The sequence below is a fragment of the Pleurodeles waltl genome, chromosome 11, assembly GCF_031143425.1.
Source record: "Pleurodeles waltl isolate 20211129_DDA chromosome 11, aPleWal1.hap1.20221129, whole genome shotgun sequence".
Taxonomy (NCBI): Eukaryota; Metazoa; Chordata; class Amphibia; order Caudata; family Salamandridae; genus Pleurodeles; species Pleurodeles waltl.
The window spans coordinates 415,473,908-415,494,364 of record NC_090450.1 but is presented as its reverse complement, the minus strand read 5'-3'; the positions used below and the strand labels follow the sequence as shown (position 1 = coordinate 415,494,364).

The 20,457-nt window shown below is 48.1% G+C and overlaps 1 protein-coding gene across 2 annotated transcripts in view; it reads left to right on the top strand.

Moving 5' to 3' along the window:
* MYO7B (myosin VIIB) overlaps positions 1 to 20,457 on the top strand; it is a 1,466,311-nt gene that overhangs the window by 498,928 nt on the left and 946,926 nt on the right. For both annotated transcript variants that reach the window (XM_069213753.1, XM_069213751.1), the window contains one exon: positions 8,265 to 8,449. In XM_069213753.1, coding sequence (XP_069069854.1) covers positions 8,265 to 8,449 — 185 coding nt within the window. The remainder of the gene's footprint in view (positions 1 to 8,264; positions 8,450 to 20,457) is intronic.

Below are 20,457 nucleotides of genomic sequence, written 5' to 3'. Positions count from 1 at the left end.
TAAGAACCACCAGTGAACGCTACACTTCCCCCTCCACCTCCCACACCTTGAGACCCTAACGGGTGAGTAGTTGCGCTTTACAAGCATTGATTGATTGATTGATTGATTGAAAAACACTTTCAATTCTACCTTTCTTGCTGTAGTAGGTTCAAGGTTGGACTGGCCTATCATTCAGTTTCTGATGGGCTTTTTTGACAAGTCAGTGTTAGGGCCATGTTTTGCTTGTTTGTGAGACTGTCTTATGGTCTCCTGTTGATTTCCTTGACATTAAAACAAACATTGCCTGCAGCAAGCTCAAATCCAAGCACTCTTCTGTTCCTTGCAAAACGCTTATACAGCATGTCTTTACATGATCTAAACTGCCCCAGTTTGCAAACCTGGGTCACTTTTGTAGTTATCTAATTCTCTGATGGGGGCTACTTTTATTGTTGTGCCTGGGCCTATTTTGTGTCTCAGGCTCCAACCTCGGGCAATTCCCAGATTTCAGATCAGCTCTATGTCTGTAAACTGTGCCTTCCCAGAGACAACAATGTAAGCACCTGTTCAACATTTAGCATATTTTATTGTAAAAAAAACTATTCAGCACCAATAGGACAAAAGGTGAATATAATCTGTGAGCATGCGCAGATAGGACTTGTAGAAAATCATCTTGAGGAGTGTTAGCTGAAAACGTTGAGGTATTTAACCCCAGTAAACATGTGGGTTACTCTCCATCACAGTTGAGGTCTGTGAGGAGTGGGATCCAATTTTAATGTTACCCATGACTCTGACTCTGCAGATGAAAGATGTCTTGCAGCCCAGCGAAACCTGAATCCATGACAAAGACTTTACCTAGGATTTCAAGGCCAGACATTGAGAACTGGTTACGCCTCTCTTGGCCCTCAGAAGGACATACACCAATCATAAATGTAGGATTATCCCTCCCGAGATCAACCTTGAAAAGAGCCGCTTCTCTATGGCAAGGAATACCCACGTATGTGTCTTGGCACACTTTGGTCAAGACCGTTCAGCACTGAAATGCACCCTGCTGAGTCTCAGAGCCAATATGACACAGAAACGCCTTCACATCCAAAGCTGGTTTTGAAACCAAAAAACACTTTAACCTCCAGCTCACAACAGCCACAGCAGGATCACAGTTATCTGTTGACATCACCACAGCCAGGTGTAAAACAGACATTTACATTGACCCAAACCCAGGTTACATTGTTGCTCGACCTCCCCAGGCTCCATAGCCACTGCATGAAAAGCATAGGCTTATTTCTGAAGGAGTAATTCAGAGGAAACCAGGGTATTTCCAAATCATAAGAAACAGAAAAAGGATATCATCTCACCTTCCACACCACCACAGCTATCCCCACCGTACTCTGGCTATTCAGATGCAGGAAAGAAAAGCAGTTCCAATGCCCTCATTGACAAACTGGAGTTGCTACAGCAACAAGAAGATTTGTAGCATGATTACACAGTAGATGTGTAGGATGAATTTTCTTTGGAGGCATACCCAGTAAATGCATCCTTTCCTTTCGACTCATCAGCATACCATGCAGTCGTAGCAAGGCAGCAGCTTGCATAAAGTCCCGCTACATGGAGGAGGAGGTTGGCACCCTCACAGAAATGCTGTCCAAAACAGAGAGGAGCACACAGTATTACCCATGCTGCTAATGATGCTGCAATCCTTTAGAGAAAACTTTAAAATCCCTGTGAAAATAGGGATTGCCATACCAAAAATGGAGAAAGATTCAAGTTTGCTCCATATTGATCTGCATCAATGTCCCGCCTGACTTCCTGCTTGTACACACTGCACAGGAACGAGCACTGATGGAAGAAAGAAAGCAAGAAGATTGACACTGACGGAGAACACACCACTAGGGGGCCGCTATTCAGTTGCACATCCCAAATTCACCTTCTTACTAGATAGGATAGCCACCAGTGGGAAGAAATTGGGTAAATAATGCAATCTTTCTCATAAACATACAAAAAAGGAAGAAGGACATAATTGAAGGGAATGGTATCCCAAATGCCAATAGTAGATGTCCCTTGGACACTGCAGATAGAGCTTCCAGACGCCAAGGTCCAATAACATCTCATTGGTCTGATGTTTGATGGTTAGAATCTCTTCAGACAGCAGATAAATGAGATGCTGGAGAGGCTGGGGGGAATTAAAAAAGAGACTATCACATTAGAAGCCATGGGATTCCTCCAGCATAGCAACAAAAGGCTGGATTCTGCAGGCCATAGATACAGCCGCTCCAGAGGCAGCTCCAACCTCCTCAAGGCAACCCAACCAGAAACAGCACACTTTTCAGGAGAACAGCCAGATACATGGGACAGTACTAGGGGTGGGAAATTAATTCCGCTCCGCGGGCAGAGTTCTCCGATTTTTGCCCACTCCGATCTCAGTACGGAGCACAGAGTGCCAAAAAACTCTGCAGACGGGCACGGAGCAAAGTGTTTTTTTCTCTCTCACGGCTCGCCAATGTTAGTTTGCAGAGCGAGAAAAATCACACACTAGACCACCTCCTGGTGAGATTTCTCAACACGGGCAGTGTGCCAGGTAGCTATAGCTCGCATTGAGAAACCTGCTGCTTGCTTTGAGGAACCAGCAGCTCGATTAGAAAATGTACTTGAGTGGCAGAAAGAAGCAGCGCCCTTGTGCGCTGGCCGTTGTGCAGTTTGTGCTGATTTTACAGTGCAGGACAAACACCCAGCTCTAAAAATCACCATGAGCAGCGTGACTTACTGCACTCTGCGGCTCATGGAACTCTGTGGAGTTTTTTCGGCATTTCGCAGAGTTCCACATAGTAGAACTCCTTGAACTCCACCCAGGCCTAGACAGTACTTCTGAAGAACATTTCATAGCAATGGACAAGGCAAAGCTGAGCCCAAGGTAGAGGCACCTTAGCCACCATGCAGTGGCTTTCCACTCATCTCTCCCTGACCACCTAGCACTTTTCAGAGGAAGAAAACTGTAGTTGTGCCTTTCTGAGAGGGAGGACATAACCTCAGATGAATGGATGCTGTCTACCATCACCCAAAGGTATTGCCTCCATTCTTCACCACCCATCCAAATCGTCTACCATGCTGCCACAAGATTAACAAGAATCATCAGAAGCTGTTGAGAAAGGAATTGCAGGCACTGCTACTAAAAGGTGCGCGATACAGTTAGTAACAGCACATCAAAGAGGACAAGAGCCTGTTCTCTGTTCTTTCTCATCCCTAAAATGTGCAAAAGTCTGGCACTAATGCTGGATCCCAGAGCTCTCAAGCACATTATTTCCAACAACTTCAAGATCCAAAGTTCGTCATTCCACTTCTACAAGCAGGGGACCTCATGACGGCTCTCGTCAGAAGGATGCCTACCTCCACACCCCTATTACAAAGTTCATCACCAAGGGCCAGATGTAGCAAAGAAACATTTTGCGAGTTGCAAATAGCGAGTCATAGCGACTCGCTATTTGCAACTCGCAAAATGTTATGCAGAACGGTGTCTCAGACACCGTCTGTGAGTCGGTATGGGGTCGCAATGACCCACCTCATGAATATTCATGAGGTGGGTCGCAAATTGCGGCCCCATACCGACTATGGGCACTCGCAAACATGGAGGCCTCCTGTAGTCAGCAGACCTCCATGTTCGTGACTGCTTTTAAATAAAGCAGTTTTTTTTTTTTTTTAAGTGTAGCCCGTTTTCCTTAAAGGAAAACGACCTGCACTTAAAAAAAATCCGAAACCTTTAGTTTCGGTATTTTTTCAGGGTAGGTAGTGGTCCCTTGGACCACTACCTGCCCTGAAAAAATAATTTGGGGTCCATTCACAAAGAGGAAGGGGTCCCATGGGGACCCCTTCCAATTTGCGAGTGGGTTACCATCCACTTCAAGTGGATGGTAACTGCGACACCATTTGCGACCGCATATGCGGTCGCAAATGGTATTGCATACCACTAGGAATCGCAAATAGGAAGGGAACACCCCTTCCTATTTGCGATTCTGAAATGCATTTTGCGAGTCGGTCCCGACTCGCAGAATGCATTTCTGCATAGGAAAATGCGATTTGCAACTCGCAAACGGCAGTTTTTGCCGTTTGCGACTTGCAAATCCTTTCCTACATCTGGCCCCAAGTGTTTAGCATTTGTTGCAGCACCCTTAAGGCACAGCCAGATTCATGTGCTTCCACACTGGGCAATTGACTGAGAAAGTGTCAAGTCATGTGTAATGTCTGTCTCCATTCAACAAGGTATATAACATCTCCATTGGCTAGAAATCCCAATCAGTGCCAAGAAATCTCACTCGAGTCCACAGCAAATCCAAGTTTTTCAATTCAGTGACAGGGAGGCTTACCCTAACACCAAGAGAGTGATGGCATGGCAGATGACGCTTACCCTTTACCAGGTATTGCAAGATGATAACAAAAAATGTAGGGGTGATTACGTAATGTATTGTTGTAGTGCTAAATGTAAGATTAAATATCCATCCTTTACAATATTTTTTGTCAGGCTATGGTTACAAGTGATTGGGGATTGTGAGCATCTAGGGTTGGTGGAGCACAGTATTCAGCACAAATTTCAGTCAATGGAACAAAAATAACTTGTTACTGACTAGGTCATTTCTTGATATACAGACGAAGTTCTCCATCACCACAGATGTATCCCACACAGGTTGGGGAGCTCACATGACTGACCTCTCTATTCAGGAACAGTACAGCTTTGCTCTTTGAACTTTCCAAACAAGACTCTGAAACAACGCAGTCTTGGTCTCAGCGAAAGCAGCACCGTCATGTATTCCATATAGAAACAAAGGGACACATATCCTCTACAATTAGCCAAGCTAGTCCAAGGCGTTTTACCATTGGTTGATACATAATAAGATGTACAGTTGTTGGTGCAGTACCTCCCCAGGGGTGGAGAGTGGACAATTATTTTGCTTATCTCCTCAACAGGTCACATTAGGGAACTCACTACTTCCACCATTCTTAAAAGAGAATGTTTGCTACGAACAAATATGTGAAATGGCAAAGCTTCACCTCCAGTTACTTACATCGACAGATACCTGGCGGTGCTCTATTGATGATCCAGTTAAGGGTATTTGCTTAAGTTTTTGCCCTGCGGCCTCTGATTTCTTATGTAATACAAAACTGCAGCAGGCACCATTGGCACTAATTTTAATTGCACCGTCGTGGGCTCCTCAGCCTTGGTTCTCCTTAATTTTTTAGATGTCCATTCATCCACATGAAAACCTACAGCTCCATCAGGATCTTTTCTATTAGCATTAATGACATTTACTGTATTCCAACGCCAGCTCTCTCATTCTTATAATTTGGCACCTGAGGTCTTTGTGAGACCAAATAGAAACGCTTTGTTGCTTACCTTTCCAAGTAGCACATTCAGCCCTTAACAGTGACAGTCAAGTATATTGTCTGTTTTCATAAACTCAAGGTTGACTTGTACTTCTGCATGAGTAAACGTAGCAGCAATAGCTGTACATCTTCAAACAGAGAACAAAAGACACGTTTTAAAATCACTGTCATTAAGGACTTCATGGAAACTCTTAGGAAAATAAATGCCCTAGGCTGTACCATTTTGCTTCTTGGGACATTAATGATGTCCCCAGTCAACTTATGACAGTTTCGTACGAGCCCTCCAACCATATCCACTGCAGTTCCTCATTTGGACGGTATTTTTTGATGTGGTTATAACATCACTTCTCAGAACCCATTATGCGAGTACACAAAGACAGAGATGAGCTGCGTGCACATTTTTTTTTTTTGCCAAAAGGTGTTATGCCATTTCATGCAAAGCAGTCCATACTATTAATTTCCTTTTTCTCAGAGAGACAAATACTGGTGGAAACAAGCATTGCACTCATTAAATCTTTATAAGAACATCATGCACAATATCTATAGTACTTGGTCCTTTTGAAAACCCAAGCAATATTTTGTTGTCCTTGCGCAACCACACCCTGGTAACCAATCTCAGAGGTATGGATGATAAGATGAATTCTTAGCCGCACTGAGCTATGTTATGCTAAAGTAAAACACACACTGATAAACACACCCATAGCACATTCCACTCACAAAAAATATCAGTAGTGGAGTTTTTGGGGAGTATCCCACTAGCACATTTTTGTTAAACTGCGACAGGGACTCTGAGCCACACATTTTCTTAAGTATTGCTTATTTCATGTACATTTACGCCAGGCAGGAAGACGAGTCAGACAGACTTTGCTTAACACATTCATCAAAAAGGTATTCCAAACCAAGCAGACTTGCACTCTGCTTTCAAGCTACTGCATTAGTAATTTAGGTAACACTTGGTTTAATGTCTTTGCTGTAGACTGGTCTAGGACTACTCACCACCACAAAGTGAACACAGGCATGAAACATATGAACAGGGTCATGATTTTTATTCATGAATGTATTTTTATGTTTAATTCCAAGTAGAAAGGCGTTATCCCATCTTACATCCACACACATACACTTATTCTTGGAGGAAACATAGGGGGTCATTACGACCTTGGTGGGCGGGTACCGCCGCCCGCCAGGCGGTAACCGCCGTGCGGCCGCTAATGCGGCCGCACTCACGCAGCCCCCATTATGACATTCCCGCTGGGCCGGCGGGCGCAAACCAAGTTTGCGCCCGCCGGCCCAGCGGGGATGAGGCCGCAACATAGGAGCCGGCTCCTAATGGAGCCGGCGGTGTTGCGGCCGTGAGACGGGTGCAGTTGCACCCGTCGCGCTTTTCACCGTCTGCTATGCAGACAGTGAAAAGCTGGCCGGGGCCCTGTTAGGGGGCCCCTGCATTGCCCATGCCAGTGGCATGGGCAGTGCAGGGGCCCCCAGGGGCCCCAGGACACCCCTTACCACCAGCCTCTTCCTGGTGGTGCAAACTGCCAGAAACAGGCTGGCGGTAGAGGTGTCATAATCCCCAGGGCTAAAACGGCGGAAAACCGCCAGCCCCGGCGGTGCGACCGCGGCATAGGGCAGGAAGCACCGCCAGCCTGTTGGCGGTGCTTTCGTCATTTTAGCCCTGGCGGTCTCGGACAGCCAGGGTCAAAATGACCCCCATAGTCTTAGGTGGAGTTTTTGTCCTGGTGAATTCTTTGTTTTGGGGAGCTATTTTATTTTATTTCATTTATTTATTTATACGTTTTTATACAGCACTTACAAGGCCCAAGATCATCATAGAGCTTTACACAACACAGCATAAATTATATAGGTACTAGAAAATATGCTAACAATTGCAAAAAGGCAAATGCTCAGACGAGAGTGCAAATAGCAGTGCGGTACGCTAGCAAACAGGCAAGATATGTGGGACATGGGTTCTATGTCCATATCAGCAGTGTCAACAATAATACAATGAAGAGTTGGTGCAGCTAGTGCACTGTACAGATAATGGCAGTATCATCAGTTACCTCGAAATTGAAACACCATTGACGAATAAAAACAACTTGTAATGCTCTAAGCACAAGGTTAGCTGGCAGGAGAGTGCACAACAAACGGAGTACCACATTTTGCAACCTGATTGTTACAAGTAAGTAACGTATTCCTTAGCTTCCTATTGGTCATTTCATGCTAATGTACCCACACTTAGAGACATAGGTATACGAAAGTCGCGCAGCGCAGCAAAGCACCTTGCTGCGCTGTGTGACAGGGAAAGGGCAGGAATGCGCCATATTTAAACAAATGCGGTGCATTCTTGCCTCTTCCCTGTGCTGGCACCATTTTGGCTTCCAAGTGCCAATGCAAGCTCCCTTGGTCCATGGTGCAAGGATGGCTGCATTGTAAGGAGGATTGTGTGTTTTTGCAGGAAGGGGCACTTTCCAGCACAAAAACAATCCCCTAAGGCATTTTCCTCTTTCTATTTGTGCTGCAGAATTGAGCACACATAGATGAAGGAAAAAACGAGGAGAAATAAACATATTTTTCCTTAGTACCCCTCACCTGGGGAGGTATAACAATTTTGGTGCATTCTTAGGTTTACCACTTCTAGAAAATCTGGGAATGCATCAAATTCCATGGCTGTTGGAGCACAGAAACTCAATACAGCTATTTGTGTTGTGTTGCTTTGCTCTGGATTTATCAGGCCACTCAGGGCCACACAAGGTGGGTTTGCGTGGCTTGATAAATGGCAATTTGGAGTTGCATTGCACATGCACCACGTTGCTTGGTGAAACTCCCTTATGAATATGTTCCTAAATCTCATTACTCTTTCTGTATCTCTACTGTATTTTAGAAAGGATGCATATCTGCTTATGGTATATTACCTTTTTTTACAGACATACACTGGGTCCATCCTGGTGGCTGTGAATCCTTATGAGGAGCTTCCACTTTACACCATGGAGGAAATGCGACTCTACATGAACAAGCGCATTGGAGAACTACCACCACACGTGTTTGCCATTGCAGATAACTGCTTCTTTAACATGAAGAGGAAGAACAGGGACCAGTGCTGTGTGATCAGGTGAGGAGAGCACCAAGCAGACTTGGACTTCAGAGCACGATTAAAAGGACTTATGGCCAGATTTACAAAGCCCTTTTGCATTTCTTAACGGTCTGAATCAGTATTTAGGGGCAATAAAAAATGCAAAATGGCCTTTTCTGATGTACAAAGGCCTTTAGGAAATCGCAAACCGCGAGCTCTACTCTGCACAAACCACAATTTGCGATCCCCAGAATAGGAAATCACAAATAGGGATTAGTTATTTGTGATTGCTAAGCAGATGCACAAAGCATTTCCTAACTGCGATTTGGGCATTTAGGAAATGCAATTACCATTGAATTGAAGTCGATGGTAACTATGTGCAATTTAAAAAAGCCCCCTAAAATGCTTTTTTTTAAAATGTCAGTAGAGCACACAGGTGCCCCATTGGGCATATGTGTGCTCTACATTTGCACCACTATTTGTGGGGTGCACCACGGGGGCCCTTTTGCCCATTGCCATCCTTGGTGTTGCAGTACCCAAATAGCAATTTCCTAGTAGGAAATCGCTATTTGGCAATGCAAAACCAGCCCATTGGCACAAATGCAATGGGATTCTCTATTTGCGATTTCCTAATAGCGATTCCTACTTTGTAGGATTCGCTATTAGGAAATCGGTATCTCTGTACATAGCATTTTGCATTTCCTAAATAGCAATCTCAATGAAGTCACTATTTAGAAAAGGCAAAATTGCATTTTAGTACATCTGGCGCTTAGTGTCTGTGATTAGAAACGTGCAGCAATACAGTGACAAATAGTTCATAATCCGAAGCATTATGATGACTGTTCAAAGTATTAGTGCAATAGGCTGCAGTATTTTCCCCACATAATATACCAGTTTACTCCTCATCCAAGAGAAGGAAACGCACATTGGGTGCTTAGAAACGTCCACCAATGAATCAGAAAAGTAACACTTGGCATAACCTTGTGCTCATAAGGAAAAATAGAAGGCATAAGGAAAAATCATAAATTAGATATAGGAAGCCCTCTCTATATAGTGCACTAAAATGAAGTACACTTTGCAGAGAGTCCAGTGGATCCCCAAAGGTTTACAGGGGCAGAAATAGATAGGTCCAGTGCTCTTTATGTGGTAGTGTGGGCGAGCAGTTAGGCCTATGAAGGAGTCAGGTTAAGTATTTGTGGTACTCACAGAGGCAATATATTATACACACTCTCAAAGAATATGCTTTGAACCAAAGAACTTTGTTGTTAGGTAAGAGGTTTTTAAATTAAAAATACTCTGCTGTTTGCAAAGCGACACAGTGCAATTTTCGGAGTTTTCAATGTTAACCTCTGGGGGAAAACAAGAATGTCAGCAAGACAGCACCAAACTTACACCCTCAGCTGCATGGGGGCAGCCGGGTCAAGAGTGTCAACACACCGTCGGGCACCCAGTGTTATCCAATAGAGGCAGGGAGTCTCTGCTGAAGCGCAGCTTACAGGTGAGTGATAGTAGTTGATCTCCTGGACTTGAGGTAAGTACGAAGGGGGCTACAAGGCAGCACCAAACGTCTACCCTCAATGGCACGGGGTGGCTGGGTGCAGGGTGCCAACACAGCGTTGGGCATCCAATGTTATTCAACGGAGGAGATGTCTTTCAGAAACAGGCTGAAGGCTCTGGCCAGGAAGCCAGAAGAGGTCAACCCACAGCTACCCAGGTAAAAAAAGGTGCCAGAGGTCATAGGGACACCAATGGTTCAGCTCCTCAAGGCCCAGGGGCTTCAGGTGCAGGGGTGACTTTGGTGTTAGAAACAGCTTCCCAGGCAGGTCGCGGTCAGGGGGATCCCTCAGATTTAGGCTGCAGGCATCACTGTGGAGTCCGGCAGGGGTCAGACCATGGTGATCTCTTGGTCAGAAGCGCCGTTGAACCTTCACTGGATGGGTGGGCCATTTGGACTTGGGCCAGGGGAGTGGAATGCAGTGGTCACTTTTCATGTCAGGTTTCGCAGTTCCTCAGGCAGGCTTCCTCTTCTTTAAAGAGAGTTTCTTCTGGACAGGTGCGCTGTCCACAGGAGTTCTTTGTCTTTATTGAAGCCAGAGAGTCCTCCCAAAGCTTTGGAGGTTGTTGGACTGCAGAACAGTCATCTTCAGGGTGGAGGTTTCCTTGAAGCCCAGAGAAAGGCCTGTAGGGCTGAGGCTGAGTCAGTTGGTGTCTTTAGTCTTCTCAGCTGGTGACGTTTCTGGCTTTACTTAGGTTGCAGAAATCAGATTCTAGGGTTCAGGGGTGCCAACATAATACTGAATTTAAGGGGCATTACAGGGAGCGTCAGATGCTAGGCAATGGGCTGATCACCTTTAGGGTGACTACACCCTTCAAATGACCACTTCATTTTTTGAAGTGGCCTTGCCCTGACCCTATTAGCCTAATTCCTTCTGCCCAGAGCAGGACTTTGTTCTGAGCCCTTGAGAGCATTGGCTCTCACCTCAGGGGCCCAGAACTGTCTTAAGGTTGCTGTACTGATTTTGACCAGTCAGTGCCCATGATAGGCATTGGTAGGTTTTTCAGGGAGCACCTCTAAAGTGCCCTCTGAGTGCATGTATTAATAAATCCATCACTGGATTCAGTGAGGGTTTATTAAAATGAGATGTTTGATACCAAACATTCCTACAGTGAAGCCATCGTGTAGCTGGGGAGCTAGTAATGATCAGTGTCCAGCACATGTACTTAAAATGGCTTAATTGTTCACTGACTATGTCTGAGAATCAACAAAGACATTCATTTTCATTTTGAACCTGCATCAAGACACGTAGCCTGTGAAAGCAGCTCTGTGTGCACTAAGCGAGGGGGTCCCTGAGGGTGGCACAATTTAAGCTGCACCTCTCAGGGTCCTGCCCTTAGTACCCATTCCCTAGGTACCAGGGGTACCATTTACTAGGGACTTGTAGTGGTTACTAAAGGTATGCCTATTGGGAAAACAACTGTGCAGATTTAGGGAAAGAGATCTGGCACTGGGGACCTGTTTAACAGGGACCCATTGCAGTTTTAGTTAAAATGGCACCAGAAACCAGACAAAAGGTGGGAGGAGGTGACATGTCAAAAGAGTAACTTTCCTACATTAAAGCAGTGATAAGATCCATAAATGATACTACTAGAGATGTTCTGTGGCTGCTCGTAATATTTGAGTGGATGGGTTGGACATGTATGCAGTCAATCAATCAGGGATTTATAAAGCGCACTACTCACCCGTGAGGGTCTCAAGGCGCTGAGGAGGGGGGAGAAGGCGGGGGGTTGCTGCTACTGCCTGAACAGCTAGGTCTTGATAAGTTTCCTAAAGGTAAGGAGGTCTTTGGTCTGGCGCAGGTGGGTGGGAAGAGTGTTCCACGTTTTGGTGGCAAGGTGCAAGAAAGATCTACCACCGGTTGTAGTTCTGCAAACACGTGGGACGGTTGCGATGGCGAGGTCGGCGGAGCAGATATGCCGGGTCGGGGTGTAGCAGGAGAGTCGTCTGTTGAGGTATTCTGGTCTGGTGTTGTGTAGTGCTTTGTGAGCGTGGATGAGGAGTTTGAAGGTGATTCTCTTGTTAACTGGGAGCCAGTGCAGGTTTTTCAGGTGGTCTGTGATGTGGCAGTGGCGGAGGATGTCCATGATGATGTGTGCGGAGGCGTTGGGATGCGTTGTAGCCTCTTCTGGAGTTTAACTGTGGTTCCTGCATAGAGGGCATTGCCGTAGCCCAGTTTGCTGCTTACGAGGGCTTGGGTGACTGTTCTTCTGGTTTCAGTGGCTACCCATTTGTAGATCTTTCAGAGCATGCAGAGGGTTTAAAGCAGGAGGAGGAGGTGGAGTTGACTTGCTGGGTCATGGATAGTGAGGGGTCCAGGATGAATCCTAGGTTGCATGCGTGGTCGGTGGGAGTCGTAGCGGTTCCGAGAGTGGCAGGCCACCAGGAGTCATCCCATGTGGAGGGGGTGGAGCCGAAGATGAGGACTTCCATCTTGTCAGAATTGAGTTTGAGGCAGCTGCTCTTCATCCATTCGGCGATGGCCTCCCTTCCTTCGTGGAGGTAGGTCTTGGCAGAGTCCTTGGTGAGGGAGAGGATCAGCTGGGTGTCGTTAGCGTATGAGATGATGTTGAGGTTGTGGGATCGGGTGATGTTAGCGAGCCGGACCATGTAGACGTTGAAGACAGTCGGGCTGAGGGATGAACCCTGGGGTATGCTGCAGATGATTTTGGTGGCCTCCTAGCGGAATGGGGGGATGCGGACTCTCTGGGTTCTGCCGTTGAGAAATGAGGTGACCCAGTCCAGGGCTCTGTTGTGGATTCCAGCATTGCTGATGCGTGAGCATAGGGTGTGGTAGCAGACGGTGTCTAACGCAGCCGAGAGATCCAGGAGGATGAGGGCTGCAGTTTCGCCACTGTCCAGTATGGTTCTGATGTCATCGGTGGTGGCGATGAGGGCGGTTTCAGGGCTGTGGTTGCTGCGGAATCCAGATTGGGAATGGTTCATGGTGCAGTTCTCCTCTAGGAAGCGGGTTAGTTGTCTGTTGACAGCCTTCTCAATGACTTTTGCCGAGAAGGGGAGCAGGGAGATAGGCCTGAACTTCTTGAGGTCCTTTGGGTCCACCTTGGGTTTTTTGAGGAGAACGTTGATCTTAGCATGTTTCCAGCTCTCCTGAAAGGTGGCGGACTCAAAGGAGCTGTTGATGATCTTCCGTAGTTGGGGTGCGTTGACGGAGCTTGCTTTGTTGAGGATGTGGTGATGGCAGGGGTCAGATGGAGAGCCGGAGTGGATGGTGTTCATGATTTTGATGCTGTTGTTGTCAATGACGGGGGTCCAGAAGAGCAGGAGGTTGGTCGGAGGTGAATCTGTGGTGGTGGTGGTTGCCGGGGGGTCTGGGTGCTGAAGTTGTCGTGGATGTCTGCAATCTTGTGGTGGAAGTAGGAGGCTAGGGAGTCACAGAGGTCTTGGGATGGCGTGATGTCGTTGGCGTTGGAGCTGGGGTTAGAGAGCTCCTTCACGACGTTGAAGAGCTCCTTGTGAGCTCCTTGTGGCTGTGTGTGTTGTTGTTGATTCGGTCTTTGAAGGTGGTTCTTTTGGTGGCTCGGATGAGTTGGTGGTGTCTGCGGATCGCGTTTTTAAAGGCGGTGTGGTTGTCCAGAGTCTGATTTTGGCGCCACTTTCTTTCAAGTCTTTGGCAGCTTTGCTTAGATTCGTGGAGGTCGGCAGTAAACCAGAAGGCCTTTCTGTCGGTGCGTCTATTGGAGGGATTCTTGATTGGGGCGAGAGTATTGGCACAGGTGTTGACCTATTGCCTGAAGTTGCGGGCAGCTGCATCATTGTCAGTGGTGTCGATGGGTGGGTTCTGTGAGAGAGTCACGATAAGTTGGTCTTCGGTGACCTTGTTCCAACTGTTGTGGGGAATCCGTTGTGGGTGGTGGTGTGTTGTGGGTTTTTTGAAGGAGAATGGTTGCAGCAGTGGTCTGTCCAGTGGAGTTCAATGGTGTGGCTGAAAGAGACGTGATTGCTGGGGGAGAAAATAGGGTTGAGTGCGTGTTCTGCGGTGTGGGTTGGTGTTGTGACGAGCTGTTTGAGGCCGAGGTTGGAGAGGTTGTCGAGCAGGGTGGCGGTGTTGTTGTTCTCGAGGTGGAAGTTTAAGTTTCCGAGGACTATGTAGTTGGTGGATGCGAGAGCGTGCGTGCTGATGATGTCAGTAATGGAGTTGCTGAACTACTGTCGTGGACCAGGGGGCCTGTAGACGAGGGTCCCTCAGAGGGTGGTGTTTGGATTTGGAAGTGCAGGAGTTCTACAGTGCTGAGGGTGTCTTCGGTGTTGGTCGTGATCCTGAGGGTGTTTTTGTGGATGATGGCGATGTCTCCTCCTGGTTTGTTGGAGCGGTAACAGTGGGTGATCTTGTAGCCGTCTGGGATAGCTATGGCGATGTCAGGCGCTGAGGAGGGGTTCATCCAGGTCTCGGTCAGGAAGGTGACGTCTAGGAAGGCTGAGTCGAGTAAATTCCATAGCTCTACTGCGTGCTTGTGGATGGAGCGGTTATTGAGGAGGATACATCTGAGATGGTTGCGTCCTGCGTTGGTGGGTGGGTCGTTGGCGTGGAGGCTGGTGAAGGTGCAGTTCTGGCAGGAGAAGGGTCTGCGGGTGGTCTGCAGGGAGGCTTGAAGGCAGGCGGGAGATTGGCTGGTGTTGAGGTCGCCAGGGATGAGGCGTAGACAGAAGCCTGCGGGTGGAGGAGGGCCTCGAACTCCTGACAGGGGTCAGGAGTTCAGAGGAGCCAGGGAAAGGGCTCTACTTAGAGGGTGGAGACACAGAAGGCAGAGCAATGCACTGACCAGGGCATTTAAGGGATATAGTCAGCTGTAAGAGACATGGAATAGACTTCTATTCAGTGTTTAATTCATTAGTATAGTGAATTGTCAATAGTATGATCGGTTTCAAGACAAAGTAAGACATATAAAATTCAAAGACGAATATCATGAAAAGGCCATAGCCATAAACAGATAACAATGTAAAAAAAGAGCATCTCTTTATCTAGCTGATAGCAAGCTATCAGTGGGTGTCTTATCTGAGAAATATATCATACTCAGTTGTCCAGAGAACTGTGTTTATTGAGTAATACCATGACATTTTAAAAAGGTGTTGATTCTCAAAGTATCTCTGGAGGGTTATTGCAGAGTTTAGAATTTCTTCCCTTCTAGGCCAGTAACATCGGGAAAACGAGCTGCAATAGCTACAAGGCCATCAGAAACATTATCTAATTCTACCTGGCCTAGAGTATTCACTTTTGATGGACAATGAAACATGCAGTATCATGATATTATGAGACTGGAGGTGAAAAAAAGCAAGAATGAAAAAAATATAGAAACTTTCAGATACATACTAGGATCTGGAACTACATCTCCTTTGCCTTTAGAACTGTTATAACCTATTCCAATTCAGAAAGAAGCTAAAGAAACAAATCTTTAAAACACATTACCCCCCCCCCACCCCATGCACACAGGTCTATCTGCTAATGAAATTGATCTGAATCTTATTCTTGGGCTCAAGCCTACTATGCAACTCACTGTTGTAAAAAACTAAGACATCTATACACATACATAGAACCCCATTGTCCTCTTCAGCATGGTATACTTTATGCAGGAGATGTGGACTTTTTGGTTCTTTAGTGTAGCCTCATGGAGAAGGTAGGATTAGCTCTCGAACAATGTATGTGGATCTAGTGGTAGATTTTCTGAACCACTAAAAGAATGGTGTTTCTCATAGGTTCTTATACTGTCCTAAAAAATTAAGCTTTTTATGCCTGATTTACACTGGAATATAACTGGCCTGTCAAATACTTACATAGACCATTACTTAGCATTGGGGTAACCGAATAGACTGCAGGACCTGGGTACAGTGCGTTACATACACAAATTGGTCCAGATGGGTAATTGCAGGACATGGCAAACAAATTGGCCTATCTGGACTCTGTAGCAGTAGTCATACAACCTCATCCAGAGGAGAGATGAATAAACCATTTTTTCACAAAAGGAAGAGTATCCATACACATTACAGTACACAAATACCAAAACCCAATTGGAATTATTTCAAAACCTTATTAAAGCTGAATATATCATATATATATATATATATATATATATATATATATATATATATGTTCGATGGCATGTGTAGCTGCAGATACACATGCTGTGCACATCCCGCCATCTGGTGTTGGGCTCGGAGTGTTACAAGTTGTTTTTCTTCGAAGAAGTCTTTTCGAGTCACGAGATCGAGGGACTCCTCCCATTTCAGCTCCATTGCGCATGGGCGTCGACCCCATCTTAGATTGTTTTTTTTCCGCCATCGGGTTCGGACGTGTTCCTTTTCGCTCCGGGTTTCGGTTCGGAAAGTTAGTTAGAATCTCGGAAAAATCGTCGGTATTGTTTGCGTTCTGTATCGGGTTAGTTATAACAGATCGACACCGACTTTTGAAGAGCTCCGGTGGCCCTTCGGGGTTTTTTCGATCCCCCGTCGGGGCCTGGTCGGCCTGATCACGTGTCTCTTCAAGGCTGATGGAACGGACCCCATTCCGCTTCTGCCCAAAATGCCATAACAAGTATCCATATACAAATCAGCATCTGGTCTGTAACTTGTGTTTGTCTCCAGAACACAAGGAAGGTACTTGTGAAGCCTGTCGAGCGTTTCGGTCCAGGAAGACACTAAGAGACCGAAGTGCAAGAAGACGGCAAATGGCGTAGGCGCCGACAGGACAAGGGCGTTTCGAGGAGGAAGAAGAAGCCTTCTCCATCCAGGACTTGGATGAGATCGATCCCGAAGAAACGTCGAAAACCGTGAGTAAGACGTCGAAACATAAAACTCACGAGAAGACCACAAAAGCCCAGGGGACGCCACCGCCAACAGGCCATGGCTTAACCCGAAAAATAGGTGATCGATCATGGGCACCGAAAAAGGGCACGCTTGTGTCGAAGTCATCCGACTCCGGTCGAGATACCGCCACACAGCAATCTCGGGCCCGAGATAGCGGCTCCGAGCAAGTTCGGCAACGAGGCAGCGGCACCGAAATGAGTCGGCACCGAGAGACAACGGCGCCGAAAATAAAAAAGTTTTCGTCTGAACCGAAAAAAGTAGCCGAAAAGGTTTCGATACCAAAACATCCGGCCTCGGAACCGAAATCAAGTTCCTACACAGAGGGCTCATTGGGACGGAATGCAACACTTTATAGAACATTTGCCCAAGGAGTTCCAGAAGAGAGCACAGCAAGTAGTAGAAGAAGGACAGAGTATCTCCAACAATCAGATACGGTCAGCAATGGATGCAGCAGACACAGCTGCTAGAACTGTCAACACAGCAGTGACAATAAGGAGACATGCATGGCTGCGTACATCAGGATTTAAACCAGAAATACAGCAAGCTGTGCTGAATATTCCATTTAACGGACAGCAGTTGTTTGGGCCGGAGGTGGACACTGCTATCGAAAAACTTAAGAAAGACACTGATACGGCCAAAGCCATGGGCGCACTCTACTCCCCACAGAGCAGAGGCACATTTCGAAAAACACAGTTTCGAGGGGGGTTTCGAGGGCAAAGCACAGAACCCATGACCTCACAAACAAGGCCCACTTATCAGAGCCAATATCTGCGGGGAAGTTTTCGGGGACAATATAGAGGGGGACAGTTCCCAAAAAGTAGAGGGAAGTTCCAAAGCCCCAAAACTCCTCAAAACAAGCAGTGACTTCCAAGTCACACATCCCCAACACATAACACCTGTGGGGGGGAGACTAAGCAAATTTTACAAACATTGGGAGGAGATAACAACAGACAATTGGGTACTGGCAATTATCCAGCATGGTTATTGCATAGAATTTCTCAAATTCCCTCCGAACGTCCCACCGAAAACACACAATGGGGGTCATTCCAACCCTGGCGGTCGGTGTTAAAGCGGCGGCCAACCCGCCAACAGGCAGGCGGTAAAAAAAATGGAATTCTGACCCTGGCGGAAACCGCCAACACAGACCGCCACTTTAACACTCCGACCGCCACGGCGGGACAAACAAACAGCGCGGCGGTCACCGCCAACAGACAGGCGGTAGACAATGTACCGCCCACCCTGTCACAACTCACCAATCCGCCACCTTTTCCGGGGCGGGAGCTCCGCCGATAAAAACACAGCGGAAACAGACTACGAACCGGAAAACGCTCACCTTTACACACTCCACGAGGCATCTGGACAGCATGGAACCCGAACTACATTTCCTACCAGCAATTGTCTACCTGCTCCTCTACCAGGAGCACGAACGCCGGAGCAGAAGACAACGGTGAGTACTGCACCTACGACACAGGGGAGGGGGGAGGAGAAAAGGTTACGGGCACACACATACGCGACACCCCCCCCCCCCAACTACCTACACACCAATGCAGAGCAACAACTCAGAGTGACACCCCCCAAACCCCCTGGAAGAATGCAAAGACAAAATAATATGATATTGAAATCCAAATATATTGTAAGGCTAAGTAAATAAGTAATTCGAACATCCTATAACTATATACACATATTTAAATTGTCCCGTCAAAATTGGCTTACAGTCATTGTACGTGGGCCAATGGTCCTCAACACATGGGCAAAGCCCACACAGGAGACCCGAATCCATTGGAGAGAACACTGCAGGGGCATCAGATAGGAAAACTACAGGCACCTCAGGGGGAAGGGAAGGGGGGGCACCTCAGCCAGATGAGTCCACGACGCTAGATCCACGAGGGGCCTCCATGGCCACTGTTCAATCCTGGGGAGTGCAAAGTCACAGTCTCACAAGTCTCTACAGTGGGTGGCCTGCCCACTGTGCCATCCTGGGGAGTGCAAAGCCACAGTCTCTCAAGTCTCTGCAGTGGGTGGCCTGCCCACTGTGCCATCCTGGGGAGTGCAAAGCCACAGTCTCACAAGTCTCTGCAGTGGGTGGTCTGCCCACTGTGCCATCCTGGGGAGTGCAAAGCCACAGTCTCACAAGTCTCTGCAGTGGGTGGCCCGCCCACTGTGCCATCCTGGGGAGTGCAAAGCCACAGTCTCACAAGTCTCTACAGTGGGTGGCCTGCCCACTGTGCTATCCTGGGGAGTGCAAGGCCACAGTCTCTCAAGTCTCTGCAGTGGGTGGCCTGCCCACTGTGCCATCCTGTGGAGTGCAAAGCCACAGTCTCTCAAGTGGATGACAGACTCCACTGGTACTGGAGGAGTCTTGGTGCCCAGAGTGTATCGTGCAGCCCTGCCCGACACTGATCCGGGCCTGCCCCTTCTGCCAATGGGCCAGCGGTGCTTGAGAGGAAGGGCCCAGCGGAGCGGTGCTTGAGATGAAGGGCCCAGCGGAGCGGTGCTTGAGATGAAGGGCCCAGCGGAGCGGTGCAGAGATGGCGGTGCCCAGCGGAGCGGTGCTTGAGAGGAAGGGCCCAGCGGAGCGGTGCTTGAGATGAAGGGCCCAGCGGAGCGGTGCAGAGACGGCGGTGCCCTGTTCAGCGGTGCAGGTCTTGAAGGGCCCTGTTCAGCGGTGCTTGTCTTGAAGGGCCCTGTTCAGCGGTGCAGGTCTTGAAGGGCCCTGTTCAGCGGTTCTTGAGACGGCGGTGCCCTGTTCAGCGGTGCAGGTCTTGAAGGGCCCTGTTCAGCGGTTCTTGAGACGGCGGTGCCCTGTTCAGCGGTGCAGGTCTTGAAGGGCCCTGTTCAGCGGTGCAGGTCTTGAAGGGCCCTGTTCAGCGGTTCTTGAGACGGCGGTGCCCTGTTCAGCGGTGCAGGTCTTGAAGGGCCCTGTCAGCGGTTCTTGAGACGGCGGTGCCCTGTTCAGAGGTGCAGGTCTTGAAGGGCCCTGTTCAGCGGTGCAGGTCTTGAAGGGCCCTGTTCAGCGGTTCTTGAGATGGCGGTGCCCTGTTCAGCGGTGCAGGTCTTGAAGGGCCCTGTTCAGCGGTGCAGGTCTTGAAGGACCCTGTTCAGCGGTTCTTGAGACTGCGGTGCCCTGTTCAGCGGTGCAGGTCTTGAAGGGCCCTGTTCAGCGGTTCTTGAGACGGCGGTGCCCTGTTCAGCGGTGCAGATCTTGAAGGGCCCTGTTCAGCGGTGCAGGTCTTGAAGGGCCCTGTTCAGCTGTTCTTGAGACGGCGGTGCCCTGTTCAGCGGTGCAGGTCTTGAAGGGCCCTGTTAAGCGGTTCTTGAGATGGCGGTGCCCTGTTCAGAGGTGCAGGTCTTGAAGGGCCCTGTTCAGCGCTGCAGGTCTTGAAGGGCCCTGTTCAGCGGTGCAGGTTTTGAAGGGCCCTGTTCAGCGGTGCAGGTCTTGAAGGGCCCTGTTCAGCGGTTCTTGAGACGGCGGTGCCCTGTTCAGCGGTGCAGGTCTTGAAGGGCCCTGTTCAGCGGTTCTTGAGACGGCGGTGCCCTGTTCAGCGGTGCAGGTCTTGAAGGGCCCTGTTCAGCGGTTCTTGAGACGGCGGTGCCCTGTTCAGCTGTGCAGGTCTTGAAGGGCCCTGTTCAGCGGTTCTTGAGACGGCAGTGCCCTGTTCAGCGGTGCAGG